The sequence below is a fragment of the Echeneis naucrates genome, chromosome 3 (genome assembly GCF_900963305.1).
Source record: "Echeneis naucrates chromosome 3, fEcheNa1.1, whole genome shotgun sequence".
In the NCBI taxonomy this organism is placed as follows: domain Eukaryota; kingdom Metazoa; phylum Chordata; class Actinopteri; order Carangiformes; family Echeneidae; genus Echeneis; species Echeneis naucrates.
This window is the reverse complement of record NC_042513.1, coordinates 19846343-19868246: the sequence shown is the minus strand read 5'-3', so window position 1 is coordinate 19868246 and position 21904 is coordinate 19846343. Positions and strand designations below refer to the sequence as shown.

Sequence of the window (21904 nt, the reverse complement as noted above, 5' to 3'; positions counted from 1 at the left end):
GGTCAGCATCACTACCAATGCTATAGGAATGTATGGATCATTAGAGCAGACTGTCAGCCTGGCTGCAGGCTGAAAAGAACCCTGGCTTATTTTTACTTTCTATTTTACGGTTAATGAGTAATTGGTTGCTGGCTTCTTTATGCTTTAAGAGCTTTTTGAGAGCTTGTCTTAAGAGCTTTTCAGTTTGGTAGACTTCTTTAAAGGCTTCATGGCTTTATTACACTCAGCCTTCAGTTTAAAGGATGTTAGTGGAGCTTTACCTGGTAAAGAAAATCCAAACCACAACGCCCAAGCTCACGTCACGCCCACAGCCCTTTGCTGCATGTCATCCTCTCTCCCCGAGTACTTCAGGTTGCTCCACAGCCTGAAGACATGCACATTAACTAACATTAAGCTGTCTGAATTTGCATGAATGAATGGCTATTTGCCTGAAACACTGTTCATGGCGTGTCCAACCCTGAAACAAGTGTGAGCTGGGATGGGCTCCAGATCCCTGCACATCATTAAGATGAATACATTTATGGGTATGAATGAGGATGTTACTGGCAGACTGTACCACCCAATCAGAATGGAGTACGGGAAAAAACTAAACAAAACAAACTGGGGCCTTAAAAAAGAGCAACTCACAAATCAGTGGATGACTCCAGATAATGAGGACTTTCTTTAGTGGAATTTCAGCAGCTGCATGTGGATACAGTGACGATTCAAGAGAACTTTTCAAGAATAAATCAGAAATGAATTTAAATGAAGAGAAATAGGGGCATCCAGTAAAGTCAACCCAAATGTGCGACAATGAAACAGTCAGGTTTGACGCACACACTTCCATGCATCCTTTATTCCATGATAAACATTAAAACATCCAGTGGGCTGCCTCCTTCATAGTCATCACAGGTACAACAATCTGTTTGATGGCATTTTTAAGGCTATTACATCAGTTTTACACTATAACAAAATCTGGCTCTATTATCATCATCATCTGACTTTCAATTGCATATCCATGAATCTAGTGTTCAACCAATGAGACAAGACTGCCCTGTGTGAGGGCTAACATGTACAGAAAGGATATTGAAGTATACCCTTGCTCAGGATTATCAAACATCATCATTTGGAGTGGAAAGCCTTATAGAAATGTCAGTATCAAAACGATAATCAGGACCAAAGCAGGGTCTTCATTTCCTTAAGAAGAAGAAGAAGAAGGAGGGAAAAAAAAAAAAAAAAAAAAGAGCTAGAGCAAATATACTAGAGATGATGAAGGGCTCGTCATCCATCAGCCCGACATTATCTGTTCTCAGAAAACATTCACACCTAACTGACAAACCACTTTATATAGTTAATACACAGATCAGCTTAACAATCATCACAAGTTGCTATGGAAACAACCCCCAAATAGTCTTCAATACAAATGTCTATTTCGTTTTTTGGTGTGATTCAAACATCATTGTTTAGTGTTGAACTGATTTTGTCATTGATACGAGGCCATGGTGAAATCTTTCCAGTAGAGGTGACATAGGCTGAAATGTCCACAAATATAAGAGCTGCTGACTTGGGGGTGACAGAGGAGGATGACAATGATCAGGCAGAGTTTGGTTTTAGTACCGTGCATTCACTTTTGTTTCCCCCCCCTCAACCATGTTTGAAATGCGTGACTAAAAGATTCCTCTGATAAGTAGCAGCAGTTTTCAGTCCACCTGAAGATCCACAGAGCCCCGTGGAGTTGCCAGGAATTTCTGGGTGAAATGTTTACGAGCATAAGGCTTTATCTGTAGAGTGAAATGATTGGTAATTAAATACATACCCATTCACACGGAGCGGGGTTTGGAGTTAAGTGTCTCTTGTCTGCAGGTTAACCCAGGACCACACATCCCGGCTGCAGTTTACAGTTATGAGTGGAATGTGTTTGTTAGCACATCATCTCCATTTAACAACACACAGTGCTCATACCTGTCGCTCTCTTCTACTGAGGTAAGCTGTTATATCGCCCAGCATTTGGGATATTCAGTGTTTCGACAAAGTGCTGACATGTCAGGATGTGTTTAAATCAGCAGCATAGTTTGATGAAAATCAGCAGTTGACCAATCATTTAAGTCCTCTGGTAAATTCAGTGGCTAATAGACAAACCTATTCTAAATGTTAGCATTTCAAGTCCTGATGATGCTTCTTGTTTAAAGGCTCTGACAATATTCAAGGATTGGATTCATGTTGTCCCAGAATTATATTATCTATGAGCCATTAAGCAAGGTATGTTGTAAATGTGTGTATGTGAAAGAAGCATGCACCAGGACAACAAGATCACAGTTACAGCAATGTGCCAGATGTGCAGGGCTGCACTTCGGCTAACAGCTTTTCAACAAATAAAAAACATTTCAAACTGTAATTAAGAAAAATAAGGAATGCCAATGACAAAAGAAATCATCTTCAAAAACAAACAAACAAAAAAAATCTAAAATCATCTGCACATTAAAAGTGCAGCAGCTTAATTAACCCTGAATGTTTTATTAAGAACACATAAAAATTAAAAAAAAAACAAAAAAACTACTTCAATTTTATCTCACGGTGCAAAATTGATATTTCTTCACCTGGTATAAAAGAATAGAAAATCAAGCATAAAGATACTCAGTCAAAAGGAAAGTGGGGTGGGGGGGAGTGATATACTGGAGCTCACAGTGAGAGCTGGGAAAAATCAGTGAGAGGGGGGAAGAAGGGGTAGAGCAGGGGAGGTCCAGATTGAGCAGCAAGTGCAAAACACCGTCTTGGCCAGGCTCATTGCAAACTGGGTCCACATGTAAGAGAAACAGCCACAACTACAAACCTTCTGGGACTGGTCTTACTCTGAGCTGCACCTCAACAACCTAAAACTGCCTCCTCTTCCAATCCACTACGCATTCCCACCCTCAAATGGCTCCGGGGTAAGGGGGGAATGGTGTGATCAATTCGCTCCAGTCCTGCCTCCTAGGCTAAGAGAGGAAGTCGGGAGATGATAAGGAGGATACTTCTTGTGTGTTGAGATGAACCGTGGACCGTTGCCAGAGCTCCCCCTCAGGAGGTAGGGAGCTCGAAGGAGATGAACTGCTTGAGCCTCTCTAGGTACTGGGCGTACAGTTCAATATCGTTGTGGCCCGCCCCTTCCACCCACAGGGGCTCAACTGCACGGGGGCAACGCTCATACATGGCAAGACCGTGAGAGAAGTCGATGACCTCATCCTCTGTACCATGGATCACCAGGACTGGGGACGCCACCTTGGACACTTTGTCAATACTGTGGAGAGAGACATAACATCGTCAGAAGAGGCCGTTCCCATCCGATTTCCAACCCATTTCATTTAAAATTAAGACTTGTTTATTCTTACTATCTTGACTCATTGTTGTTAAAAGCAGAAAAGAGCAGGCTGAAGTCAAAAATAGTCAGTTATATCGCTACACCCAAATCCAAATGGTTGATGTGTGTGATTAAGCGCACAAGTTTATTATTTAAGTTTTTTCTTTACCTCAACTAGAGAATCTACTTTTTCGAACAACTTATTTGCTTGTGCATGAATATGACTCCAATCAGTGGCGTTAACAAAGCTTGATAAGATTTGGATGAGTCTGACTCATTCTCATCAGAACGAAACAAAACCCCACTACAGCTGGAAAAATGGATGCTGGGAGATTTTGTCTTGTGATTAAAAAGCAGTATTAAAACGCTCAGTCAGAAGACTTGAAGAAATGGAAACCTACACTGTGATGGTTTATGGTTCTAAACCACAAATATCTTCTTAAGTATGTTAAGATTATCAACACCTGATATAAAGCTCTGGAGAATTTGAAATGTCACCTTTCATAAAATAAGCACATCAAGAACGCTGTTAAAAAGTTGAAAAGAGCACATGTCGAAGCATTTAAGATTAAAATGCCCCCCCCACCAAACAAAAATTCAGGGTATAGCAGCATCTGATATATTCATAGAAAAGCTACAGAGAGTGTACACTAATACACAGTGAGCACCAGCCAAGGGGCAGTTCCATCAGGCATGTTGTGATCTTTAGCATCAGTTGAAATTCATTGAAAAGTGAAATTCACAGAGCAGAAAAACTGATGAGAGTAACTCCACTAACCCTGTAGTCATCTTTCTTCCAGTCAACCTTCTCGCCTGGTTCCAAACATGGTGCATTTGGTGCTGTTGATCACAGCAGGATGTGTGGGGATTTGAATTCAAGTCAGGCGAGAGGCATCTTCGCGTAATTGGGAAGCAATGCGACGGAGCTCTCTAAGCTAATGCTGAAGAGAGTTTCTCTCAATAACAGGTTTAGTCCAAGCACATCGTGCATCATAGTGGGACTCACAGGGCCACAACAGGCTCATTTTAAAACAGCCTCCCAAAGTGCTTTACAGTAAAATAAACACAGTAAGGCATATTTATCTCACACACACAGACACACAGACACACACACACGGTCATTCTAGAGCTGATTTGAAATGTCTATCCTTATTTTATGAGTTCTGCTCATTCTTCTGATCAGTAATAAGGAGGATCAGCTCAAAGCCTCTAATGCTCTGAATATCAGATTGTCCCTGTATCTCTGTCTTCATTCCATCACTAAAATAAACTCAGACCAACTTCTCCTCACTCTGAGATAGGATAAATACAGGGCTCATCCCAGAGACTTTGGCTATACAAGTCGCTGACAACTAAGCAACAACAAATGAGACACTTTGACTGTCGGTGACTTCACCCACTGGAGCCAATAGGAGAGTCTGATGTAAAGATGAGTCTGTGCATCCGAGTATGAAAATAAATTTGAAAACAAACCAATAGCAGAAGTAAAAAAGAAAGTGAGTCAAAAACTCAGATTAATTCAAATGTAAGTGCTCATTAGAAAGGGATTATCTAGTAAAAAAAAAAAAAAAAAAAAAATCCAACCCATTGCAGAGAAAAACGCTGTTCTTTGGGCCTCACTGGGTTAAATAATGAGCCATTTTGAGTGCTGGATGGAAGTGTGCAAAGACCAACTTCCTTTCATGCATACAAAGTCTTCACTAATCATCCTAGCCCCTAACTAGGTGTAACAGCGCGGCTTTCTTGGTGCCCTGCTGCTCTGATTGAGCTTTAGTTGGAAGATTAATGTAGGGAAATTATCTGAGGCTAATTTTGTTTCAGATAGAATAAAACAATTACCTTGTTTTTTTTCCCCAAATGGGATGTACAGATTGAATTATTGCAGACATAGCTGTCAAATATCCATTCTGTTTCTCTAAACATTTGTAAGATTTGGGGTGTTTCTTTTCCAGTATGTTATCTGCTTAGAAATCCACTATCACTTAAAAAAATCCAATAAAATTTAACATTACGCTGTTTAGAAAAAAAAAAAAAAAGAAAGCAAATTATTCGTTCCAAATACCTAAAACTAATTGACTTCTTATTGTTAGTTGGTTTGAAAATAGTTTGTGTAAGTCCAGTTAATGTTGACAAACAAACAGCAACAACCAGCAGCAGATCATAAGAAAGTTATTTATAACATAATATTTTTAGCAATACAGTGACACCTTCATTGTATTAAGTCACGCCAATCATGTTTCTTGCTGATAGTATCAACACTGAGCATCTTTATGTGATCTGCCAAACCAAACCTTCCTGTGTTTTGTAAAAGCAGCTGGTTCAGTATTTTGTCATTCCCTTGGCTGTACCATGGATCATGGAACTACTATGGCCAACTACTATGACTCAGCCAGCTCTGAGTGTTATGTTGACCCTTAATTCAAAAGCCTTGTATGAGCTGATGTTTTTGATGTAAAGGGGTATCAGTCTAGCACACCATATAACAAGTGTCCATTTCCATACATGCATGACACAAACTCCGTTAGTCAAACAATTACGTGATGCTGAGAAAGCCCCTCGTTGCTCTGTATAATAAGACCCTCTATCACAATGTAATGCCGTAATATATTTAAATACTGACCTGCTGAAACGCAGTGGTGATACCCAGGCTGCAAGTAATCTATCTGACTGAAACTACATCAGGATCTTGTCTGTATGGGGATGAAGGATCCACACCTTCGGCGAGGAAAATGATGCCCACATATAGATGCTAGTTTCATCAAGGGTTAAGTGACAAGGTGCTGAGTGAAAAATCCCTGGGCAAACCCAGGATTTACCAATCTCAAGGGAAACAGAGATGCACAGTAAATCAAAAGGTCACAGACTGTGTTGTGAAACTGAAGCTTTCTGGACTCATCAGGATTGCTAAGCCTCTGGCCTTGGTAAGAACCTTCTGCTCAAAGACGCACAATAAACAGTTGAAGAAAAACCAGGAGATTCTGATGAGACTTCTTGTTCCAGCTTAGTATCTTGCTTGCCAAAAACAATCATTGAAGGGACACAATGAGGCCACTGGCAGCTCAAACAGAGGCAATTTAGTGGAGCTGGATAAGAAATGAGCTGGGCATGCTGTACATCAACAGCAGAGCTTCTTACTGAGGACACTGAGGTCTACATACTGCCGCCAGCCAGCAGCAGAGTGCTTCTGTCTAAAAAGGGATATCATCTGTGAACAGGACTGAGAATATAAGAGCCTGTGGGAAATTCTACTCCATTGTTATTGACCACTTCACAATGAAAGACAGGGGTATAGCCTCAATATCCCTCTTTTCTTATGTTTTTGTTTTGTTTCTTTTCTTCCTGTGGATAGAGGCAGAATGTATAAAGTGAATTATTAAAAAATACACGATTGTAATTAATATTGCTCTTTAACATAATATCCTACCTGCTGTTATCTAGCATGATCTTCATCCTCAGTCAAGTTTTTCTTGTTAGAGAAATATTTTAATCTGAAAATGCAATCAGTAGTAATAGTAAACTATGACCTTGCAAAATCTATTAAACGTAATCTTAAGCCAATAAAATCAACCCCTTTCTTCAGTATTTCCAGCAACGGGGAGCCTGTGCCATGCAGGGGCAGACATGGTGTTGTGCATTTGTAAAAACGACATCCAGAAAAAGAAAAAAAAAAAATAAAATTATAAAATAAAATAACCATAATATCTCTCTCTCTCCCTGAACCATGTTGTTACATTGTTTGTGCTGTGCTTCCATTCCAGCAAATCAGCCCCATGGACAGCAGTCATGCAAGGTTAAGGATATTTGGTTGCTAGTCAGGTAAAGTCATATGAATGAGATTTGTTCGTGTGCAACCGTCCATTCTCTGGTTTCAGGAGGGGGAAAAAGCATGTCGCTCAAACTATTACATTAAACTACAGTCACTACTTACTTACTCATTTTGTGAAAATTCTGAGATATGAGCAGACAAATCTGCATGTTAAAATTGTGTTCAGATCGCTCACCCTTTGCCATCCGTGAGCTCAAATTTTGTTCTGCCTAGAACAAATTTCACTGCTACCCACGCCACGCAACACCGTAGCCTAGCCACCCCAGCCTCACAGCTCTTTGCACTCATGTTAGCGCTAAGACGTGCTCTGTTACGAACAAACAAGTTACTAAAAATTCAGAATAAGAACGTCCGTTTGAAACATAACTCATTCGTAAATTGGGAATTGTCTGTACATGGATACTACACAATACATGACTTTCGGAAGCAGATAGATAATTTATTTATCCCAAGTTAAATCCATTATATAAGCTCCCGTGGGTTCAATAGTGTTAATGAAGCCAAGCTGCTCTGTTCATATATAATTATATTTCTTCAAAGAGAATTCTCAGAGGTTTCCCCTTATTTGGCGTGAGATTTGAGAGATGAATGTAAGAGATATTAGGGAGTTTCAGCAACTCTATTATGTTAACTAACAATGGAAAAATTATATTAGACTGGAAAGCTGAGGTACAAGAAGTTTAATGATTTTTCAAAGGCATATTAACCTCAAAACTCAGAACCATGACAAAGTCCCAGAGACAGAGAGCATACTCTACATAAACGAAGCAAGCCACTCACATACCTACATGAGAAGAGAAAGCGGAAGGCTGACGAGCAATTATGGGAATAAATGACACTATAAATGAAAACAGTGTAGGCACTTCTCACTTTCCTCTGACAATGTGAATAACGTCCCAATGCTGCTGCTCTGTCCCATTGTCATGTCCCCTGTCCACGCAGTTTTTCAGCATCCATCGACTACTTAAGTGCGTCTTCGGAGGCAGACACAGGCCACACTCGGTCTCGATAGCATAGCAGCCTAATCTAACAGTCAACATAATACTTCAAGAAAAGGTTGCTTACTGATGCTTCCAGCCTATTCTTTTCACATTTCACGTCTTCTGGAAGTATGAATACTTGCGATCCAGAAGTTGGAATTGGTTGGACATCGTACAGAACATTAAGGTAAACAAAGCAAATATATTTATAGCGCGGCAAATCCTAACAGAGTCGCATCAAGGCACTTTACATAAAACATGGCTCATGTCACGCAATAGTAGCAAGAGATAGCACATCATTTCAAAATAACAGCTCTTTTAGAGTTTTTCATTTGTCTCTCCAGCCTCATAAGTAAACTGTTGTAGTTTGTCCTTGATATCGTGAGCCAGATAGATCCGACTAGCACGCTATACACTGTCCAGGTCTGGTCTCAAGGCTCACTAATGCTTAATCTTATGTAAGGATAAGGATGGAGCTGTCCAAGAGCTCGTTTTGCCCGTATTTGTTTTTGAAAATTGCAGACACGAATGAAATGTAGCAGTACCACCGGAAATCGTTGACGCAGACTAGTTAGTAGTTCAAGCCTCACACAACGTAGTCATTTTTAAAAATGGCAGAGAGGTTATGTGATTTTGAAATAAATCTGATGTTACTTCATCTGGTCACTGGGACAAACAGCTGAGAGATTAAACTGCAGTAAATGTGAGTCTGACTGTACTAAAGGAGCTGCTGTCTAGTAGCTGTATAGCTTCACATCCATGCCAGCATCAAGGACAGTTGGATGTATGTGGGCATTGATGGTATTAAAAGTGGTAGTAGGGAAGAGCCAGAAATAACAATAAAAAAGGCCTTTGTTGTGTACATCAAAATTGGGGTGGGGTGGTGCATCTCTGCCAGTTGGAAGAAACACAGACGAACTGTGTCTGACAGCATTAACAACATACACAAATATATAGTCAAAATGATGTGTATCTCCTCCTAGAAGGGAGGAAAGAAAACAGTTAACCAGGCAGACAGTCCTTGATAATATTCTGAGCACTGCTGAGGCCTCTGGAGCCGGAGATGTCTTCTAGAGAGGGAAGTGGACAGTCCGGTGATCATCTCTGCTGCTTTTATTACTCTGTAGAGCTCTCCTGTCTGCTGCTGAGCAGCCAGAATACCACACTGAGATGTATTAACAAAGCAGACTGTAAATGGTAGCACAGCAGAAGGACACCAGCAGCTTGTGTCTATTCCTGTTCCCCTGAAGAACTCTAAGGAAGTAGAGAACCCTTCACTATGGTCTTGAATGGGACGCTGACTCCGTTCCTGTTGATATGGGGGGGAAGGGCCTGTTCCTCTTGCTGTTTCTTGAAACCCATGACTACCTTTTTGGATTTTCTCATGTTAAGAAACATGAGCAGAACACCGTGGAGACAGTTTCGGGATCTCGACTCTGTGACTCATTTCCGTTCTGTGTTAGTCCCACCAGTTGGGCTGGTGAGTGGCTGGTACAAATGATGTGATGTGTTGAGCATATTTGGGTTTTTCCTGGCTCAATTCGAGGCAGAGGCAGTACCTCACAGTCTCATCTCATATCATGTCCTTAAGGCTGCATGTATGCCGTTCCCTAAGCTTGCCTGAAGAAACCTTTTTTTTTTTTTTGTACAAGCAATGTATTTTCTATTTCGGGGGTTTTAACCCTCAGATGTCAACCCCATCTACCACCCTGTTAGGTCATTAATGGGCAAAACTGTCCACTTTCAAAAATATGTGTTTATGTGCGGCTACAAATAGGGAGAGTAGATCTGCATTGATATATATATGAAAAAAAAAAAAAAAAAAAAGGTTTTCAATTGGTACATACAAGCTAATACACTTTATATCTGCACAAAAACTAATAATGCATCAAAATTAATGTGGTTACTAATCACTGACATCTGAAGCTGTGATATTTCAGGGAAAAAAATCCACTAACTTGTTAGTTCATAAGTTAGTTCATTCAATATTTGGTAGTTTTGATTAGGACTGAAGTTGATCAAAAGATTTAACCAAAAAAAGTGGAAAACACACACACACACACACACACACACACACACACACACACACAAAACCTGTAATGTTTTGGAAGTGGGGTTTTTTGTCCATTAGTGACCTAAAAGGGTAGTAAATTTGCACACAGCATATTACTGCCCAATGAGAAAAATAGAGAATTGAATTCCAAAATGTATCAACAAAAAAGCCAAACGCAATAACAGGGAAAAATCTGGACAGATGAATGAGGTTCATGAAAACAATGGTTTCACGTTAATATGATGCTTGGAAACTGAATACGCTCACCTTGCCTCCTTGTCCTGTCCTGAACTCTGACCCTTGCCAGGACATTTCTTGAAGGTCAGTGCTACTTTCAGACCGGACAAGTTTACTGCATGTCATCAGTAACATGAATGATTGCTTTTTTTATTGCCTGAAATGATTTGTATGCGCGGTTTCACTCACACTGCTCATCGCAAACTCACCTCATAAAAGACATCTTTGCAAAGCCCAAAAAATTAACATTACACTGATCAGGGTAATGCTCGTTCAGTACACTTTTTTCCTGCACTTTGAGACACACAAAATATTCTATCAGTTTGAACAGCCACAATGCACCACCATAAATACCACAGTACACATCAGATGTAGGGTAGGAAATCCACGAGGAAATTCTTCCTTGTTGGTAGTTTTAGCAGCGACCTCTGATGCACAGCTACAGTGCTCGTATATTGGCATAATACCACCATTCCAATTAGAAATGATATCCTCCTAGTGCAATGCTTGTCAGAAAATAACAGTTTTCGTGATGTCAGAATTCAGAGAGCTGGGGGGGACATGAGGTTTCATTTTGTATAAATGAAAAACCTTTCTGTCAAAATGTACTGACGTATCTGTTTTGGTATTGTGTGATTATGAATACTGAAAACACCATTTTACAACATTAGTTATCTGAGATTCTCAGCCATTAAAAGTTGTTTTTAATGAAACAATATCGGATTGAATTCATATGGTGTCTTGTGAAACTGGAATTCATGAAATCAGTTGCAATACCCAGCCCCATTTGCGCCACAGTGAAGGTAAACCACACGGTTTTTGCTACCAAATTAAGCCAATGGTGCAATCACCTCTCAAAAAAATAAAAAATAAAAAATCTGACTCAAGACAACATGCTCATGTTGAGTAACCTGAGCAGCACAACCAAACTTTAAATCAGAATCAGACAGATCCCAGAGTTCTCAACAAGATTTTTAAGGAATGTGGAATATCCACTGTGCATTTATTACTCACAAGTGATTGGGAAAAGTAAAACATGCACCAACAAAAGCTTGGCACGCATTACAACCAGAAGGTTTAAAATCAGGCAAACTCAGTTATTTATTTGCATTAATCTGCAAGGAAAAACATGCAGAAATAGCAGTTTATGGTTTAGTGTCTCTCGCTTGCTCTCTGTTGAGTGGAATCAGGGGCCCAAACTACTTTTTATACCGTGGAAAGCAGCAGGCTGAGAGACCAAATTCAGGGTTCTCTCTCGGTCTATCGATCTCCTCCACTCTGACACACACACACACACACACACACACCTAATTCAGCCACACAACTTTCACCAGCCCATCACAGCTTAGCCGTGGGGCTCAGAGGACTCATGCCAATATATTTGAACTGCACAAAAATGTTAAAACCACCTGCAACCACCACCATGCAGTACCAACAGCACCGTAAACTTTTGAAAGCTGGAGGATGTGGATATATCTGATATTCCTCTACCACAGATAAGTGGCAGAAAATGGATGATGGGTGGATAGATAGACCAGGGAAAAGGAGAAAAAAAAAATAAGATTAAATGTTTTTTCTCTCTGTAGCCAACTGTGGCAAGTTTGTTTTACTGTTGCTGTGGTGTGTGTCACAGAGACTCACCTGGGAAAGGCATCAAAACAGTAGGTCTTGCGCGTATTAGGGAAGGCCACTCGCAGGCCTGACATGAGCGGCGAGTGCAGGATGACAGCAGCACATTCATAGCGAGCAGCCAGATCAATTGTGGGAACAGTGCCAATGCTTTGACCATACAGGATGATGTTCTCTGGCGTTACACCATACCTGTTTAAAACAAAAAACAAAACACAGCAGATTAATCTCCAAAGTGAAAGTAAAATTTTAAGTTGCGATCAATATGGAAATTTAGGTGTGTGAAGCATACAGAACACTAATATCAGCAACCGCACAGATGACATCAACATCAATGTGCTGCTCAGCTTCCTGTGTCATTATTGTGCACCTGAACATGATATAATACTGATATACTGACTAACGCCGCAACCACAAATAAATCTAAAGTAACAAGATATGTGGTAGGGAAAAACGTCACATGAAATGGGTGCAGACATAAACCTGCATTCTAGCTAATGTCCAGCAGGGGACAACTCCACTGGTTGTAAAAACAAGTCAGATTGTACTGTAGTCTATGTGAAAATGGCCCTAGTTGTGACTTTTAACTTTTTATTTTATTGGCTGAGTCAACATTTGTTAATGAGTTCTCAGTCTTTAGTTTCAAGTCTTCAATACAAGATGAGGATCTATTTCTAAATGACAGTCTCATTTACAGAAAACGATGAAGTGGTTGACCCATCCAAGACTGGCACTACCAGCAGTTACTTGGTTTTATACTGTAACCAAACGCAGCAATGAGAAGGCCAGGTGTGACAGTAATCTCTGGACCAACTCCATGTCAGCAGAGCAAATTCTTCTTCTAATCAGATAGATTTTAAAGCTCTTATATATAAATTATATCATTACACATATCTGCACAGATTTATTCATCCACTGATACAGTAAAACCACAAATCATAGTTGATAAGGCAGGTTCAGTGGGTTTCACCAGACCAGCTGGCACAGTGTGTGGTTAAATTTATAAGAGCCTGCAGATGCCTGGTTAACACCCCTATCTGAATCTTTGTAGCTTTATCAGTGTTTCAGCAGCATTATCCTGAACAAACCATTCTGGCGAAAATCAATTAGATGTGGATTCTTTTGGAAAAAACTTCTCAAGACCAAGAGGCATCCTTCATGTGTCTATTGTGTAGTGCTCAATCAAGAACGTTTTTATATATGACCTAGACAGTGGCCTCTCTACTTTGGAATTGTGGGGTGAGATGAAGCGCTGACAGAAAACAGGCTAGTTGGAAGATGGTAAGGGAGAGGTAGAAAGAAAGGGGACGGCATGCTCCCCCTGCTAGAACTAAAAGTCTGAAGAGGAAATGTCAAGGAAAACCCCTCCTCCCTCCGAACAGCATTGGAGATGTAGAAAGGGACAGAGCAGCAATGCTCAGCAGCCACGACAAATACAAACAAAGGGATTAGACCCTTGCTGTGACAAAGGATTGGGAGCAGTGTTGCTTCAGTGCACGTGTCCTATGAAGTGATGCCATCATAACAGCTCCTCAGATTACAGCTTGTGTGTGACTAATCAGATGTCCTAGACTAACCTAGCCTCTGATAAGAAGTAACTGAAGTGAACAGTCCTAGTGATAGGATATTATGACCCCACACGTGGATGAACAACGTACCATTGGCTGCCAGATGACTCCCAGGTCACTACAGTGACCATTACAGGAAATTATAAATGATTATAGGTTAGAAAAAAAAATGAATCATGGCTGTCAAAAACAAATTGGTAATCAGAGTGAAGGAAACTGCAGGATGCTTGTCCAAGTCAACCACATGGACTGAATATTGAAGCATTTTAGTATTCTATGTAGATGTAATAACCCATGAAACATGTTAGACAGCTTTCAGTGTCTTATATTGTTAATATTCGTAGCTTGACAAACTTCTTTTGTCAAGCTGACTTTGTATTTTGTTTTCTTATGTGGAGGAATATACACACAACAATGAAATGGAGAGCACTTGGGTTAATATGACATTTTTAAGATGTCAGAGGTAAACTGGGTTCACCAGAAAAGTAATAACGTGAAAATATAATGCCTCCTGTTTTCACTGGTGTTGAGGTATAACAATGATCAGATCTGTGTTGCTGGTTATGAATTCATAAATCAGACCCAGCCAAACAACAACCCTTTTCTTTAATCAGACTTGCATAGTGCAACAGGCCAGTTAGTCGTCTTCATTCTCTGCTCCGATTCTTCATGTTGCCTCAAAGTCACTGCTGTATAGCTGGTCATAATACACAACATCATCTGTAAGTGCACCCGAGCACATCTGGCAGGTCAAACCGATCCTGTATGGACACCGGTGTCACCTGACTGAGCAGCCAGTAGTGTGTTTTTGACGGTAACTCTGAGCCTCTGTTGTGTACAGCCTGTACACAACAAGAGGCCGATTGTCTATGTCTCTCTTCCTTCATTCTGTCACTACAATAAAGGCAGACCAACAACGTCTCACACTGAGATCAGAAAAATATGAGGCACTCTGATAGGCTGTGACATTACAAACTGGAGCCAATAGGAGTCTGTGATATAGAGACATGACTCTAGGTATCACTAGCAAAGACTAAAGATAAGAATCGCTCAGTAAGCAAACAGAAGTAAAGCAGCAATACTCTAGTCTTTGTTCAAGTCTGTATAAATGGTAGAATCCTCCACTGAAGCCCAGCAGGCCTGGTAACTTGCAAGTTACTAGAGGGCTGGGCTGTTGGCCAATTATCACTTCACAGCTCAGAGAAAGGCCAGGCCTCATGCACCGTTTAAGTCCCCCCCCCCCTTCTCCTTTTCCACCAGTGAATTAAACTATGTGAAATGGTAGTAAAGATTAATTTTATCCCATATCTCTTTCTTACACACACGCTGTTGCTTTGCCTTGCTCCTCCCACGACGCACACAAATGGCAAGAATTCACACAGCAGCAGGTCAGCTTATCAGCTCTGACGCTTCTGACTGATGTGAACAAAACTGCCATGCAGTCATGGATATGCACAAAAGAAACCTGCCAATGGAGAATTAAAGAAAGCCAAGACTACTGTGGGAAAGGCACCCTATTGGAGTAAGATTCAAGTTGTGAAAACTTTAAACAACGAGCCAACCAGTTTTGTACAGTACAACATTTGAAAGGCTTTGCTAACATTCGTCAGGGAAAAAAAAAAAAGAGTGTTGATGGGCCCTCTGGAGCCAAGGCCAGGCAAGGGACCAAATTCTTGGCCTATGCAGGAGCAGATAGAAGGAAATGGCAGGGACTTACAAGAAAGAGAAAAGAACAGCACAATAGTGCTCTGAAAACAATGCAATTTAACACTTCCATAGGCTTAATGGGGTCAAAAAAATAGATAAACCTATAACTGCTTGTTATTGAATAAAAAAAGTTTGTCACCCTGCCCAGAGGATGAAAGGCATCAAGACGACAAATTCTGCATTGCATCTGCATTGTAGGAAAAAAAAAAGCCTTCTTCCTGAAATTTTGTTTTCTGAGCCCTGCATCAATAAATCTAAAATAACAAGCATTTTATTTCTGAAATTTCTTGCTGTTTTATCAGTAAAAAACTATTTGTTGATATTGACAGGAGAAACCTAAGACCAACCAAAGTGTCTAAGTGATGAGTTAGTATTTCTGGTCAGTTGCATCAAACAAGAACTTTCACTGCATTTAGAAAAAAAAAAATAATAATAATCTGAGCTGTGTTATGCAGCTTGAATGAGGAAAGCCCAGTGGATGAATTGAATAAAAAGAGAGAAATTTAACAGCTGCCATTTCACACGACTCTTTATTAAAGTGGTAAATGGACCTAGCTGCTTTGCGTGACCACTCTAACGCCTGGGGCTTTCAGGTGGATTGAATCAGCCAAAATTATAATGGATGTCCACAGTCTAACATGAGAAGCTTCATTTTAAACGACAGTCTGAAAGTACAATCATGAATAAAACACAGTGAATGGCTCATCACTACTCCCACAGGAGAAGGAACAGGGGAGTCAACGAAACACGGCAGAACATCAAAGGTGCTCTGTGATGATTTTTAAGCGTTACAATTAATGTGTGCTACTCAATGAACAATGACATGTTTGACACTTTAAGAGGGCGTTGTGTTTATGCTGACAGACACCATGATGTACAAGTTTGTTTGGAAATCACATCACAGCTTAGAACAAATAAAAGGCAAAAGGTCACAGATGAGAAACTATCTCAAGAGGCCTCTCAAAACCACAAGAGCCAGCCGGTTACCATTTACTCATAATTAACTAGATATTGTTTCGTTGTTAATTTTTTCTGACAGCATCAAAGCACATTGACACATTCCAATTTTACATGATCAGTTGTGGTGATATTGGGTGGTTGGGTTATATGAATTATACCCATTCATGGTTCACGCTTAAACAGAACTAAATCATGTCGGAAACACTATGTTACAGCAGGCTTGACCACTTTACCCAACACTGAAAGCTTCACACAATTCCCAATGTGACTTCTGTCATACTTTCTTCCTCAAATTTGCCCGATAAATGTTTTTTAGGTGACAATTTCTAGTTGGCAAGTCTCCTCTAAAAAGCAGCATAGGAAACATAAAAGTAAATAAATCTGCCAGATACACACTGGTGTGTATTGCATCTTCTAGTGCTAATCTGCTGCTGGGAAAACAAAACAAAACACACACACAAAAAAAAACAAAACAACAAAAACAAAAAACCATTAGCCAGTTCCATTTGTGTAAACCAAATTGCTCTGACATTGGTCCTTTTGTGTTCTTTGAACATTATTTCAGTGCTCTCTCCTCACTCTCTTCAATTACAATTTTCCCCTCAAAGAAATTAAAGAAAATGAATGAGAAAGTAATCAACTCAACGATCCGGTTAAATCACGCGTCATGGTGGCGTAGTGGTTACCGCTGTCGCCTCAGTTCCCTGCCTTTCTGTGTGGCGTTTACATGCCCCTGTGCTTGCGTGGGTTCCGGTTACTTCGATTTCCTCCCTTTAGGTTAACTGGTAACTCTAAATTGTCTGTAGCTCTGTGTGTGAGTTGTTGTTCATCTCTGTGTGTCGGCCCTATAATGTGTCCAGGGTGAACCCCACCCTTGCCCAGAGTGAGCTGGGATTCACTCCAGCACCTCCTGCAACCCAGAAACTGAGAGGTGGTAGAAGATGCATGGTTAGCGTTACAGTTCAAATTTAGACTGACAAAATTTGGGAAGTCTGGAATTCCTGCCATGATTAACATTAAACCAGTAATAGTTTAATCTCTGCTGTGGATGGGTGACCTGGTCAATAGGTCACATGACATTAAGTCTGTGTAGGTTCCCAGTCATCCAGATCACAGTTACATGAGAAATATGGAGGAAGGACACCAACACAGTAGGTGATGAGAATAAGAACACACTTAACAATTTCATCTCGTACGTGTCTCGTTTGACATAAAAACTGCAAGATTTTTTGTGATCATCAGGGAATTACTGCAATATTACACCGCAATCAGTATTAATGCCAGCAGGACAGGCTGGAATGCTGTTTGAATCCAGACGGACTTTTGTAGAGCTCTCTCTTTCCCCAGGCTCAGGCTCCTACAAGCCTCTCTTTTCTGCAGTTGTCCATCGTCGATAACAAAGTTAATGACGCTAACTCTACCAAAATGTGTTAAAATGGACTGCTGGCTGAAATGAATGTTGAGCCCACTGAAATGGGAACCTGCTCAGAAAAACCCATCACATCCCTCCACTGCCAATAACAGCACTAAACATCTGGTTCCCCAACAGACCACAACTAACTGGCTCGCAGGACATCAGTAATAGCAAAGGTTGCAACCTGTGGATCCTCAAATAGACGGCTTGAACATAACCCAAAAGACAAAATTGGGTGGCAAAATGCTCTACTGTACTTGTATATGTATAATGCAACTCTATTTATTATTAAAATTTTAATAATAGACTGAATTTGACTGGATTGCACATTGTTCCTTTTTATATATTTCTTTTTGATATAGTTAATATGTTATTGAATGGGAAACAGTAGACAGGACAGGTATTAGAGGACATTTATTTAGCTCAAAGAAATAACCGCAAAGGGAAATTGTGAAAAGAACTGGGTATACCAGCAGTTGTCATTAAAACAATGCCAAGTGATGAGCATGTCATACAGGTCCAATGGAAGCATTTGCTTTCCTGTAATATGCGAGAATGAGAAAAAGTGCTAGAGCACAGTTAGAACCCCTAAAATTGGTGCAGAATGACAAAATGAAATTTGAGATAGGAATCAGGGGATGTAAGGCTATTAGCTAAGCTCCCAATTATCCCAATATCCCAACCCTACATTTAAAAAAATACCCCCCATAAGAGGCATAAGGGTGGCAAGGCTCCTCCTCATTTTGAAAAATGTATTTCAAACTCCTGCCACTAAATAAATGGATGGCTCAACACATCGGGATTGAACTATTTAGTTTTCTTTCAGAGGATAAAGGATACTCTTCTGATGAAAACTTTCATATCTTGGACAGGAAAGAAAAGTGGTTTAAATAAGCAGTGAAGGCATTTTTGCTGAGGTAAAAAACCATCCTTGAACAGAGGAAGAAGCCTCAGACACCACCTGTCCCCCACCCACGATGCTGAGCTTTCATCCCCCAGGAGATGAAACCATCCAGACTTGCCTCATGTGACTCCAACAATCACCATTCACACCTGAGCTCAGGTGACTTTAAGCAATCTGGCCGCAGTTGCCATAACAACCAGGAGCAATAACAAACCAATTGTTAATGATCGCACCACAGCTAAATACCTTGGTTTCCCCAAGAACTGGCTGACTGACTGACTCAGAATTGATAGAGCCTCTAGGATGTAACGTGAAACATCCTCAGGAATCTACAATGAAGTGCAGCTGCTTTCAGATTTTACTTTTTCCTGTTCATATCATCTTTGTAAGTAGAAGTGAAATCCATAATTTGAATAATAATCTTCATCAGCTCTGGTTTTCATTCAGTGTCCTCATTAGTAGATTAGCAGTGATTCATGCTAATGCGTATTTCAACCAATCTTGTGTTTTGCTAAGGAAATGTAAACTACTCTTTTGGAAAGAGCTGTTACTCATTGGTTAGTGAGAAAAGCAAGTTTTAAAATTGGAAGTTCAGTTACTGCCCTTTCTTGCATTTCCTTTCCTACGCACAGCTCTCTCATCCTGTGGTAGGAGTGTCAGAGCTTTAAAGACAGATTTAAGGCCGCTCTGACTGACAGCAGTATGTGGGCCTGCCGCTTGACAGTTAACAATGATCAAATTATGACAGACTGACTTTTTAAAATTATATATTATTTCTACAACAGTAGCCGCATCAGACAGACAGCTCTGTCCAGTATAGTGAGGATTAAGCCCATGTTTAGAGGGAGGATACCTCCATGCTTCATTTTTATATCTCATTAACACCGATTAGGTGTGGCCTGTGAAGGCTTCACAAAAGAAAACAGTTCATATAAATTGGCTTAATAGAACATCCAACCAAGCTATGATTTGTTTATACACACACAAACAGTAATGCGGTGGCAGATCACGCCACTCAGTTCTTTTGATACAGATAGATTTTGCTATGGTAACTCCCTACCTCAAAGTTCTTTCAAATTCACAGTGATGTTCCAAAATCGTTGTCATAAAGACAATGGGGTTTGGGGGCATTTAAGGTTACTGCAAGACAAGAGTCTCTTTAAAGCCTAGCACACGGAAATGTGATTTCGAAAGGGAAGATCAAGTACAATAAAGTAATTTAACAATTAAGAAAATGTCAAGCCAAGTGATCTTTGAGCAAACAAATCTTTGTCTTCGGAGTCTTTCTAGCTGCTCCAATTCAGCAGTGCACTTCAGGCTATGTACTAAGGCTACCATTATGAAATCAAATTGCTGTTTAAGGGCACAGTCTTAATGATTTTCCACAGAATGTAATTAAAAAGATATTGAATAAGCATAAACAAGCTCTTCAGGTGCCTATCCCCCTAAAGGGAGCCTAATGATTACGGCTGCTGCATTAGTCACTCTTCAAAAGGTTTGGGAACAGTTAAATATTAGGTAGGAAGACGCTCTAGGCCTCCTTTAGGCTGCATTTAGACGACTTATCAAATTTAACAATGAAACATAGTCAATGTTCCTTTTGAGTTATGTAGAATGCCAAATTTATTGCTTTGCTCAATTTTAAAGATGTGATAATCAGCCATTGGCCTCCATTATGATTAGGGCTGTGTGTTAATCACTGCCTTTTTACTGATAGCAATTAACAATTTTTTGTCTTTAATTGTGTTAATCGTGCGCTGCCATTTTGTCACTTTGCAACATCCTTGGCGATGTTTTTTTTTTTTTTAAAGAAAGAACTCAAAAACAGCTCATTAGACAAGTCAAAAGTATTTAGCAGTCTGTGTAAAGTGGAATTAAATCATTTTATATTTGACAGGAACACTATATTTCTGAATACTTTAAGACTTTATGGTCTTAAAGTATTCCCACATCTACAACTGCCTTCACTCAGTTTTCTCAGGCGATATAGTCGCTCTTGAAATGTGGACCCACAACTTGGGATGCATCTTGTTTTTGTTGCGTTTCAGATCTAACACATAATGCTTATAATGAACAAATGTCTTACCGGGCTGGGCTGTGTGAAAGGGTCACTGTCAGCGAGTTTGTGTCTCCACTCCAGAGTGGCTTTAATCTGCAGACAGTTCTTCAAACTAACTTGTGTGTGTGTGTGTCTGTGTGTGTCTGTCTGTCTGTGTGTGTGTCTGTCTGTGTGTGTCTGTGTATGTGTGTGTCTGTCTGTGTGTGTCTGTGTGTGTCTGTGTGTGTCTGTGTGTGTGTGTGTCTGTCTGTGTGTGTGCATGGACTGGAGGCAGCAGAGCTTTCTGTCATCTCAGGGCTCAGCACCGTACAGCAGACTACCACCTCATCAGTCTTACTCACTTGTTCCTCAACACCTGCCAGGCCGCCTCGATGTCCGCATACAGGTTCTTCTCGGACGGCTTGCCGGTGCTGACCCCGTAGCCGGAGTAATCGTAGGAGAACACGTTGCAGTTTATCCTGGAGCCGAGACCGATGTAGAAGCTGCACATCTGGCCCAGGTCCACGGCGTTTCCGTGGGAAAACAGCAGCGTGTAGCGGCTGTTCGGAGCGCAGCGCACGAACATGCATCCGACCCGGTTCCCCCGGCTGCTCCTGGTGGTGAACACCTCCACCGCGTCCAGCTCCCGCTGGGAGTACTGCCAGTCCGCCCGCTCCGTCAGCTGTAAGCTGGTCACCCCGTTGGCGTCGGCGTGCACCGAGTAGGTGGGCTCCGGCGGGAGGAAGGCTAGCTTGGCCGCGATACGACCGGGACAGGGCGGACAGCAGAAGAGCCAGCACAGCTCGCCGAGAGAAAAGCCATTCATCCTGGGGCCTTGTTTGGGCATTTAGGCACGGCGACACCCCGGTTTACTCACTTGTCGTGTATTAAAGAAATAAAAAACAAAAACAAAAAGAAAAGCAGGCTCGGCTCTCCTCCGGTCCTACTCGGTGTCCATGAGCGGAGCTGCTCACAGGTGGCCCGGCGCTTTGGCTCCACGGCTAACGGCTAACACGGAAACCGTCACAGGTGATTATTTTACGGTAGGAAACGGGGCGGCTGCTGTCGGTGCGACGTGTCCGCCCTTCGGACACATTACTGGCTGAACGGCGGGCTTTGGAGACGCTGTGTTGTAGAAGAGACAACAGCCATTTCTCTGGCATGGAGACCAACCGGCTTTCCGGTCCAACCGGATATCCTGCTTGTCTTCCTTCAGCGGCTTCATAAAGTTTTATCCATTCATGACGAGAATAATAATGAATGAATATAAAA

The 21904-nt window shown here is 41.0% G+C and overlaps 1 protein-coding gene across 1 annotated transcript; it reads right to left on the bottom strand.

Moving 5' to 3' along the window:
• Positions 1–827: 827 nt before the first annotated feature.
• On the bottom strand, positions 828–21803 carry abhd17c (abhydrolase domain containing 17C, depalmitoylase). The gene is made up of 3 exons (XM_029498346.1): positions 20995–21803; positions 12054–12233; positions 828–3256 (listed from the first exon to the last, which is right to left on the bottom strand). Exons 1-3 carry the CDS (start codon positions 21477–21479, stop codon positions 3037–3039), a joined length of 885 nt encoding a protein of 294 aa, XP_029354206.1. The 5' UTR covers positions 21480–21803; the 3' UTR covers positions 828–3036.
• Between the last annotated feature and the right edge of the window lie 101 nt (positions 21804–21904).

Coding starts and splice junctions, on each gene's coding strand:
- abhd17c (XM_029498346.1), bottom strand. CDS start 21,479: ATGCCCAAACAAGGCCCCAGGATGAATGGCTTTTCTCTCGGCGAGCTG. Junction 12,234..20,994: donor TGGCAGGTGTTGAGGAACAA/GTGAGTAAGACT, acceptor TGTTTTAAACAG/GTATGGTGTAACGCCAGAGA. Junction 3,257..12,053: donor TGTTTTGATGCCTTTCCCAG/GTGAGTCTCTGT, acceptor CTCTCTCCACAG/TATTGACAAAGTGTCCAAGG.